Source organism: Athene cunicularia, assembly GCF_003259725.1.
Source record: "Athene cunicularia isolate RWA chromosome 15 unlocalized genomic scaffold, athCun1 chr15_part1, whole genome shotgun sequence".
NCBI classification, from domain to species: Eukaryota; Metazoa; Chordata; class Aves; order Strigiformes; family Strigidae; genus Athene; species Athene cunicularia.
In genome coordinates, this window is record NW_020799121.1 from 7,715,555 (window position 1) to 7,726,565 (window position 11,011).

At 41.9% G+C, this 11,011-nt stretch overlaps 1 protein-coding gene across 1 annotated transcript in view; it reads left to right on the forward strand.

The window, feature by feature from the left end:
- PGAM5 (PGAM family member 5, mitochondrial serine/threonine protein phosphatase) overlaps window positions 1–9,248 on the forward strand; it is a 9,816-nt gene extending 568 nt beyond the window's left edge. Inside the window, exons 2-7 of the mRNA XM_026859957.1 lie at window positions 2,285–2,355; window positions 3,659–3,837; window positions 5,213–5,338; window positions 6,503–6,591; window positions 6,939–7,072; window positions 8,952–9,248. Coding sequence (XP_026715758.1) covers window positions 2,285–2,355; window positions 3,659–3,837; window positions 5,213–5,338; window positions 6,503–6,591; window positions 6,939–7,072; window positions 8,952–9,102 — 750 coding nt within the window. The 3' untranslated portion in view covers window positions 9,103–9,248. The remainder of the gene's footprint in view (window positions 1–2,284; window positions 2,356–3,658; window positions 3,838–5,212; window positions 5,339–6,502; window positions 6,592–6,938; window positions 7,073–8,951) is intronic.
- The last annotated feature ends 1,763 nt before the right edge of the window (window positions 9,249–11,011 follow it).

Below are 11,011 nucleotides of genomic sequence, written 5' to 3' on the forward strand. Positions count from 1 at the left end.
GCCCTGGGCGGCGGAGCGCCCCAGAGCCCAGTCGGGAGCCCGCAGGACTCATTCCAGGTGAGATTGTAGGTGGTAAGCTGTTCAGAGCAAAACGTAGTTTAAATTCTTGAATATTCTTGACGTTCTGGAGCACCTGAGTGCTCTGAAGGGGGGTGCCTTCCCTGTGCCTTGGTCTAGTTCAGAGACTTTCCCCACTGCAGCGGTGCACAGATCCCTTTATTCTAATGCCTTCATCTAGTGAGATTGCAAACCTCGGGTTTGTGGTAAGTGTGAGCACTCTGTCGAAGACGTGCAAGTTTTTTTTAACTTGGTATTAACCATACCTCAGTATTGCTCTATGTCTACACTGAGACTTTTCTGTTTCTGTGACTGAAAAACGTGTGCACGTGGTAGGTGTGTATTAGGCCCGCTGCTTAGCCGACCATGAAACTGCAAGTTGGCGTTCTTAAATCCTTGTAAAGGCAGTGTTGCTTTGAACCTAACTTAGTTGTGTTCTTCATAGTGTTGAAATACGTTCACTCAAGGGTTAACTACATTTTTTTCTGATTCTTTAATTAGAATGTGCAAATATCTGTATTGAGCTTTGGCTCATTTAGCTTCAGTTTGGTAGAATTATCTCCTCAGGGAGACTTATGTCAGGCTCCAGTTTAATCATAGTAAATCCAAACTAAGCACTAACAGATTTTTATTGTGTAATGCATCCTGTTTTGATCTTTGAGATGCTGCAGAATCAAATGTTCATATAAATAGGGCTACATACACTAGTTATAAAAATAAAAATTTTATCAAATAAGGTTATACCGGGTTACACAGTTACATTGAAGGACATACTGAAGCTACTTGCTTAACTGCAGATCCTGGCTTTTCTGGTTCTGCGAAGTGGTTGATTTTCTTTAAGGGGTTCTAAAGTACTTTCAGACTCGTGTAACTTTATTTTTTAGCAATTTAGGAAGGAGAGGTAGTGCAATAACTGTTGTAGCAGTCACAATTGCCTGGACAAATATAGCTAGATAACATTTAATAGTAGTTAAGGATAGTGTACTATATTGCCATTCATCGTAGTGTACAAACAGTGGAAGTGTATTATGTAAATACATTATCACAGATCAATTTTAGTTTTCTGCTGCTTGGTGTCTACCAGTTGGTGTGGTATGGCTTTGACTATACCTGGTTGAAGTTATGTGAAGTTGTTAAATGGCATATAAATACACAAAGCATCTGACCACTTCACTTTGTAAATCATTCCCCACTCCCCCCCCAAAGAGAAGTCATGAGCAAATAACTAGATATTACAATATTTTAAACAACTAATGGCTTGGGATTGCCCCAGCCTATGTGCAGGGCCTTGTACTTGGCCTTGTTGAACTCCATGAGGTTTGCACGGCTCCACCTCTCCAGCATGTCCAGGTCCCTCTGGATGGCACATCCCCTCCCTCCAGCGTGTGACTGCACCACACAGCTCAGTGTCATCAGGGAACTTGCTGAGGATGCCTCAGTCCCACTGTCCGTGTCACCAACAAAGATGTCAAACAGCACCAGTCCCAACACCCACCCCTGAGGATGCCACTCGTCACTGCTCTCCACCTGGACATTGAGCCATTGGCCACAACTCCTTGAGTGTGACCATCCAGCCAATTCCCCATCCACCGAGTGCTCCATCCATCATATCCACGTCTCTCCAATTTAAAGAGTCAGAAGCTCTGCACAAGTCCAGGTAGATGACATCAGTTCCTTTACCAGCACTGTAACCCTTTCATAGAAGGTCACCAAATTTGTCAGGCACAGTTTCCCCTTAGTGAAGCCATGTTGGCTGTCACCAATCGCTTCCTTATTTTCCATGTGCCCTAGCGTAGTTTCCAGGAGGATCCTCTCCATGATGATGCTGGGCACAGAGGTGAGACTGGCAAGTCCTAGCAGTATTAAAAGTTTTCCTGGTCATAAACTTTCTAAAACTAACGTGCTAAAGATATTAAGCTTGGTTATCATGACTTGTTAAAGCATCTGTTGCTTTTGAAAGCACATGTCTCTATCAAGTAACTTCAGAGGTGCTGAGGAGGAGAGGATGGGACTTTCATCCAGGCATTTCTTGTTATGTGTTTCTGCAGTTTTCTGATTTTTTTCTGTTTTTCTAATATATTTTTTCAGCAGTGTATTTTTACTGAATCAGAGGAAGTATCCTATGAAATAGGAATGGAACTTCTTGTTATTGGACTGTTGTTTCATTTCTGATGCCTTGCTGAACTTTAACAGCTTAAAGAATGTGTTGAACCTCATTATTTAATAGAAATCAAGTCTAACCAGCAAAATGGATGCAGGGCTTTTTAAAGCCAGTCTGGCTGTGAACTGTAGAAATCGGTATGTGAAGCAGCAGTTTTCTGTGACTAAATTACTCTGTCTCAAACTGGATAAAAATTATATTCTGGATTTAAAAATTCTATAGACAAATAAAGAAACAAGTTTAATTATAATAATGGAAGAAGTGAGGTCTGGTATGAATTAAATAAATTAACTTCTTTAGGCATGAGATCAAGGGAAAGGATTTATGCTCTGAGGTGGAGAGACATAGCAAAAGGATTTGTATTAATGGGGTAGAGGATCAGTGCAGAGACGGGACCAGAAAACTAATCTGTGAAGGATTTGGACAGGGTTGATGATGATAGCACAGTGTTGGTGTCAGTGGCGGGAAATCTGTGGCACTAATCTGTGATACTGGGGGAGGGAGGAGAGGATCCTCTGTGACTGGTGTCCTCCTGAGGAACGGCATCAACGGCCTGGGAGATGTGCAGGAGGGAAGGTTCTGGTATGCTGGAAGGGAGGCTAGTGTGTGGTGTGACAAAATGGAAGAAAGATTAAAGTGGCATGAAGGGAGGGAGTGATGAAAAAGTTGAAAGGATAAATAAGCACTCTAGGCTGAAAAATAAAAAAGTGTTACCGGAGAGCCCTAATGTGACCTGAAGCACAAAATAATTCTCAGTGCACGCTGCTGAAAAATGGAGTCTTTCTAGGATATTGTTGGGGGGATGTTTAGTCATTGAATGTAAAAGTGATTGGTGAAGTGCAAGTTTTGTAGGTGTTATCATGGGGCCTTCTAGATACAGAATGTTTTCTTTATGATCAGTCCGCACTCTTCCTCTTTTCCTGGGTATCATTCTTGGTTAGTTTTTCTTGTCAAAAAATCTACCATTATACCTGTGACTGAAAATCAGTGAAAATCCCAAGAACAACTATTGAATTGACAGGAATTCAAATATGAAATCTCTGCTAGAGTTTATAATCTTCTTGTCCAGATAGACTGTAGCTTTCGTATGTTTCAGTGTACACCATCTGTTTGCATTAGGATTTAACTTTTTCCGTTGCGTTTGTTGCTTTTTTTTTTTATTCCCCCAAGATTTAGTTGAGAGGTCGCTGTTGCTGCTAACAGCAAATTTATCTGTGTCAGTTACACCTTTTAACCTATGGCATTACCTTTTTTTAATGCAGGTTTTTATTTATAGCTCTTGCACCATGGTTTGAATCAGTTTTGCAATAGAAATGGCTAAACAGTCAACTTTAGTACTTCAGCTATATCTAGAAACAAGGCAAGACTATCCAAATGTAAAATTCCTCTGCCTTTTGGTTTCCCCTATGTAAAAATGTCATTTTAAACGTGTTTGTTTAGACGTGAACCACTGGCTCTTATCAACCTCAAAAAGAAAAACGAAGAAACTGGGGAAGAGGAACTTGCCTCACGCTTAGATCACTGCAAAGCAAAAGCCACCAGGCACATATTCCTTATCCGTCATTCTCAGTATAATTTGGATGGACGTGCTGATAAAGACAGAACTCTGACCCCGCTTGGTATGTTTTTCTAGAAGCATTGTACTTTGCGTTTTGAGAAATTGGTTTTTCATGTGCTGCTGTCCTGATGAGTACAGGTCAGTAACTCAGCTCTGTTCTGGGTCTCACTGCCAAACCTTAATCCGCTTTCTGGATTCTTTGTGGCAGAAAGATGTCATGAGTAAGTTTGTGTTTTGTGGTTTTTTGATCCTCTAAATCCAAAAATTAAAACATGCTTTATGGAGTTCTAAACACACTCAGTTATAAAGAAATTTCACAAAGGAAACTTCCAGTTATCTTTGGTTTCTTGAGCAAACTTTTGTGCTAAACTTGACATAATTCCCCAGGGCTAAGGCTTTTAAACTTAGCTCCATGACTAACTTTGGGATAGATTTCTCTTGAAAGGTGACTTGTTTCTGTTAGTTAATTTGCTGATTTATTAAAAAAAAAAAATACCCCTGACTTTCAGTTGGAGCATTTATAATTAAATACATTTAACTTTTGCTACTAAGCACTGTTTCTGGGAATACTGGTAGTCAGTTACATGAGGTGAGGATAACCTCTGTCTGTGTTAATTCATTGATTCTGTGATTAGATCTCATGTTAATTAGTATTATTTTAATAGTGTACTTTAAAAGCAGTGGACACTTTCTTGTTTATATGTATTGCTGAGACTGTTTTGAGGGGGAAGAATTATTATTGTGCAGTGCTGATTGAGATTTTGGAAGTCTAGTTCCAAATGTTCAGTATAAACACCTTTTTTCTTCCCGAGTCTTAATCACCAGTGTGCAAACAGGAGTCAAATGTTAATTTCAGGACTAAGGTGCTATCTTAAACTGGTAGCAAAGTATAATCTTAATCCTGTCTCATCCTGTGCCTTGGGTAAGTTACTCAAACTGTCTGTTGGCTTTTCACCTACCTACCTGAAAGATGGAATGAAGCCTTCCTTGGCAACTTCTGTGGTTCTTAACTGTTCTGAGAAAAATGCAGTTCAGGTCTGAGTGGGTCTGTTTGACACAGCTTCCTCTTCTGTGCTCCCCGAACACAGAGATGGCACGTGGCTTGGGGCAGCACTGTCCTTCATTGGAAGTGGCTCCCTTGGGATGGGGCTAGCAGGGATATCAAATACTTCAGGGAAAGTCTCTGCATAAGTTTGGGAAACATTTTTTATTTTAATGAAAAAAACCCAAAGACTAATTTTTCCTGCTGATGGAAATACAACTTGAAATTGTCCAGCTAATAAGCTTGATCTGTAATGACTCTGGTAAAAATATTTTCCAATTACTTTTTGAAAGGAAAAAAACCCTGACATTGATGGAGACCTTTTATGACTTTTTTGGTAGTTTGTGTGAGGTGCTTACATGAATGTCACCAATTTATATAATGAATTTTTAAGGTCGAGAGCAGGCTGAATTGACTGGACACAGGCTGGCGAGTTTTGGATTAAAATTTGATCAGATTATCCACTCCTCCATGACTAGAGCAACTGAAACAACTGAGATTATAAGCAAACATCTCCCAGGTAAGTGACTTCCCTTAATTTTTCATTATATTGTGATCTGTAAAACTGCTTCCAGTAGAACTCTAAGCTTGTCCATAAGTTTGAGATGTTATTTAGCCAATTTGCAGCCTTGTATGAATAAAGAAACAACCCTAATTCTGCTGTTTTTTCCAGTTCATCTCTAAAAACACAAGAGGGATCTGCCCCTCTGAGTGGTTAGCTGCTACCTATATGTACTGCTTTGTAGGAGAGCTCTGCTGGCTACTCTTCACTTACACGTTTTATAAAGCAAACACTGTCACAGGTCATCAGGATTGGCTCAGTCCTTAGTCTCAGGGCAATAGCGCAGGAGAGAGGATCATAAACTCCAGTTCTTGTATGCTTGCTGGGGTAGTTATCAGGCCCACCTTGTGTGCTGTGCTGCCCTGGTGTGCAGGGGAAGATGTAGCACACCCAAAAGCCTAGGGATTTTTTTAATGTGAGTGGGTGGCTACTTTTTTTTATATGGGTGTTTGGAGTGGTGCTGGTGTTTAGTTTGTTTTTTGGGGAGATTTTTCCTGCTGTTCAGACATATCAGTATCTAAATTGACCACAGATAATTGTCTGGTATTTTAGCAGATAATCAGGTGTGACAAGCTGAAAGTCAGTTCTATTAACCAATCTGTTTATTTTCTTAAATGTGCTGTTTCAAACCCCCCCCCAAAACTAACAAAACAGAAAAACCCAAACACCCCCCCAAACCAAACAGAAAACCCCCACCTAAACCGTCTTTCCTTCCTCAGAGTAAGATATTAATATTTTAAATATATATATTAAATATAGAAAGTGTAGTATTAGCATTATCTTGCATTAATTAGCAGTAAGCATTAACTAACATATGACTTTAGATTAACATCCTTGCAAATACATTTCTTCAAAGTGCAGCAGACTGGGAAGACTCAACTTGCTGTGCCAGGCTGGTCTGGCTGTTCTTAGTTGGAGTAAACTTCATCTTGCTGCTGATGAAATAGTTGTGTTGGAGAGATTCACACACCTTGATAGGAAGTGGATAGACTGGTCTTTAGGATGGAGAGGAAGACTTCCTTAAGAAAGATATGAAAAACATGTTGACTGTAGAGTTGTGGGCCTGTTTGCAGTAGCGTGTGAAGTAACAACTCCTTTCTGAATGTGTATTAAATATTTCAGGAGTCAAAAAAATTAGTACTGATCTGCTGAGAGAGGGAGCACCTATAGAACCAGACCCTCCAGTCTCTCATTGGAAACCAGAAGCTGTGGTAACTTTTTATTTAAAGTTGGTGTTTTGGTGTTTGGGGTTTTATTTCTGTATTTGTGTTGTTTGGGGGTTTTGTGGTTTTTTTTTAAATATACTTTGTTGGCTCTAATAATAACTTGCAGTGTCTGAGGTGATGCTTTTCATCACAGACCTTAGATAATTGCCTACTTTTTTCCTCTCCAGTAAGTGTACAGAACAGTTAAAATAACTTAAAATCCTGAAGTATTAGTTCAACCTCAGGCGTGCATCCCTGTAAAGAACTCTTCAGAAGACACAGCCCATCTGCAAACGCAGGCAATGGCATGTGCTGCTCGGAGCTGTGTTTAATTCTGAACTCTGTGCCATTAGCAGTATTACGAAGATGGAGCTCGAATTGAGGCTGCTTTTCGAAACTTCATTCATAGAGCTGATGTAAAGCAGGAAGAAGACAGCTACGAGATCTTTGTCTGCCATGCCAACGTGATCCGCTATATTGTGTGCAGGTACGTGCTGGATTGCTTGTTCATTCGTGTTCTGTAAAAGGTCGTGCTGTTATTGAAGGAGTGTGGGGTGTGGCACCGCTCAGCTCAGAGATGGCGGTGGTTGATCGGTGCCTGCGTTGGGAGCAGCTGCTTCTGCAACGTCATCACAGAATTAATTTGCAGAGGGAGGACAGATTTGAAAATTAGAACACTTCCATTCTGATTCTAAAGTGAAAATGGCTAAATTGGTGAGACTCAAAACCTTTCTGTATGTCTAAACAGCCTCTTTAATACCATAAGCTTCTGCTTCCCATAAACCTGAGGACAGTGGCTGTGGGGGCTGTTGGAAAAGACAACAAATAAGAGCATCTGACTGGATGTGTCTTTTTGGGGTAATGTGGATTTGATCTTACATAATCAAAGATTGATCTGGTTTTGGGAATTCTTTACTAATGGAAACTTTTGTATGGTGTGCAAGTTGTATTCGTGTGTTTTTGCAGTAGCATCCTGTATAGGATCAGAGGGAGAGTGGATCTTTCCACTAACTTCAAGGTTGCTCGTGAAGGAGAAAACAGTTCTGGACCTTTGCCTGTCTGTCTGTTAGCTGTGTCTGTTTTATTCCTCTTCCCTATCACCAAAGCACTGTCTCTAAGATAATTTGTCTTAAGCAGGGCTGATGTGATTAAACTTCAATCTGATCAATACCTACAGCAATTTCAGTTAGCTTGATTTAGCTGAGCTAGTTAAATGCTAGCCTGTCTGCTCTGTGGGCTGCTTTAGAGCTCTTCAGAATTGCTATACTTAAAATTATTGATTAAGTAAACAGAATATTCTTCCCTGTTCCAAAAAAGATCGTCTTGCTGCTACCTAGGCTTTTTCTGAAATACTTGTATACTTTTTCTCTTTGCTGTTTCTTCTCTCTTCTTTTTAAGTGCTTGTGTGCTTTCCATTCCAGGCTATCTGCTATCACAGTTGAACAAAATCCATATGATGTTCCCTTTGAATTTAGCTTGACTGTAGCTTTACTTAATTTCTTAGCCTTTCTAAAAGACTGTATAAGAGCCAAAACCAAGTTAACCCTCAGTATCTGAAAACAAAAGGTGTTTGAGACAACTTTGTGTTTCCTCCAGCTGTTTACTACAGTTGATTGAAGTCCTGAGGCTGTTCAGTTAGGAATTCTAGAACAGCTGGAGACTGTCTGTGACACTGTGTTTCTACTGAAAGCACAAGGTACTCTCTCTTGCCACTTCTGGAGAACAGTATAGCTGAGGGAAAGTAGCTGTGGATTTCTTCCATAGGGACATCCAGGCAAGTAGAACGAATCCCATCTCACTACCTCTCCTCAGCTGTTGTTACGTGCCTGCCCATGCTGGTAAGGCTCAAACAGTGTGGCAGAGGAGTGTGCTGTCTGCCACTTGCACCTTCACTCAGCGGAGGAGACCGCTGGGGTGTGAGCCATCCTCTATGCCTGTCCTGAGCTGCGCAGGGCTGGGCTGCCCTTGGCTGAGTGACCAGCTCGAACCTGTGCTCTCTGTCCTCCACGTTGGTACGAGGTTGCTCAGAGTGTTCCCAGCAGCTTGACTGCGTTAGAGCTGCTGCCTTCCACCCTGCGCAGCAATCCTGTCTGCAGCAATCACACCCATCTGCTGGACTCTGCCTGTGCAAGTGCAGTGCTGGCACTGGTCCAGTTAGCAATGCTGCGATCTCTTATCAGTTGCACAAGAAGAATGTTTTTCCAAGGCTGACTGACTGGGATCATTTGCATGCAAGCTGCAGAAAGGCCAACAATTTTTTTTTTAATATTTTTTTTTTTTACTCTGGAGCAGAAAGTGATGCTATGAGGGAATGCTAATATAACTGTTTATGACTTAAATATATATTTATTTTTTTTTTTTAATAGAGCCTTGCAGTTCCCCCCAGAAGGCTGGCTGCGAATGTCTCTTAACAACGGCAGTATAACTCACTTGGTGATACGTCCGAATGGAAGAGTGGCACTTCGAACACTAGGTGACACGGGTTTCATGCCTCCAGATAAAATCACACGCACCTGATGAGCAAAACTGATGGCTGGCCAGCAGCTGCCTCTAGTCTCTTTGCACTAGTACATTCAGCTATGGTACTGCTAGATTTTTATCTGTTATATTGGGATGTGATGCTGTCTTAAAAATGTCCTACAGCCCCTTGCCTTCTTCATACATATTCATATCTGCCATTCAGTCCAGCAAAGAAGAAATCTTTGTAAGCCTGAAGCTGTCCAGTCCTCAAATATTCCCCAAAACACAAAGCTGAGCTGTGGAATACAGAGACTGAATGTCCTTGTGCTCAGCACTTGCAAGAGCACTGACTCCCCCCCACCCCGCCGTGAATTTCTGTAACCAAAGCTTGTGCCTGTGGATATTTCTCTTGTGCAGGACAGCAAGTGGTGTGGGAACTGGAGGGAACAGCCTTGTGTCACACTGCAGCTAAAACTGAAGGCGACCCAGCTTGTTTCAGCTCCTGCAGAAGTGACAAATGGGGTATTCTGCTGTTCAGACTTCAGTTTGTGTAAGCTGTTGAGGATGTGTGTTTATGTTGTGTCATTGTTTCCCTCTGCCCCTCAGAGCTCCTGTAAACTGTGCCTGGAGGTTGCAAGCATAAAGCAAAAAGGGTAAAAAAAAAAAAAGAAAAAAAATTGCCTCAGAGCTGTGGTGCTAGAACTAATTGCTGCTTATACTAAGTGTTCCTCCATCCTCAGGAAGTACTTCAAGCTATTCTGAACCATTTTTCAGTCTTGTAAAGCCTTTAACTAAAACTTGGTCTGTAGAAGGATGTAAAGATGAATTTGTAGCAGTAAGATGGAAGGAGGAACAGCAGCAATCTTCTGAAAGTGCTTCCAGTTACTCTTATATTTTTGAGTGCTTTCTCCCACTGATTTGTATTGCTACCTTGCTTTCTGAGTAGAGAAATACCAGCACCGAGTTCGAGGTAGAGATGATTCAGGTCAGAGATGCTGCAGTATTGGAGCAAACTGGTGCTTAAAACTCCTGTGGCCCGAGGGGTGACCGAGTCTCTGTGGGATGGCGGCTCAGGTGTGGGGGCTCCTTGGTACCGCGCTGACACTGCCAGGCTTATCCTGGGAAAAATGCCAGTGGCTGAGAAGTGGGGCAGGCTCAGAAGTGTTTCCTCCTAAGGATATTTGCTGGCACCAGAACCAGTGTAGTAACTTACTTCACTTAGTACCTGCAATGTTGAAAAATGTCACCATGGGCAGAGTCTGCCTTGGTGCCAGAGCACATACTGTAGGGCAGCAGATGGAACTGCACTTGTCTCACATATTCTTTTATCACCACGAGGGAGCCCCTGAACTCCTGTCAGGGCTGTGTGCAGTATAATCACAGCACAGCCGAGCGAGATGAGATTTAAGGGCTTGTTTGGAACAGGACTGCTCTGGCAGGATGACTGTGAGGAACCTGGGGTTAGTAGGGAACAAAAAATCCTTGTTGTGTAGTGCAAGTTGTGGGGGCAAGAGGAAACCATCATGATGTATCTCATTGATGCAGTGAGAATAATTTATCAGTTTTTGTCTATTAACTTTTTAAAAGTTTTGAATAAAATAACTGGTCTGTCTTTGTTTCTTGTCTCTTAGTGGAGTAGCTGTAGGTGGGGTGGCTGAAGTGCTGCACAGTGACTTGGCGAGCAGCCTCCGTGCCCCGCAGTGTCTGGGTTATAACAGCACTGTTACCACCTTTGTTCTTTTACCCCCTTTGTTCTTTTACCCCCAAGGAGCCGAAATGTAAACCTGATGTAGGAGCGGGCTCAAAGACAATTCTCCTTGGCCCCAGAGTGGATGCCAGCACTGCTGTGCAAGATCCTGGGGCTCCAGGGCTGTGTCACTTCCCACCACATGGAACAGAAGCCCCAAAGCCAGTGAGATGAACATTCTGTGTGGTTTTGTGTGTGTGTGTGTGTGTGTGTGTGTGT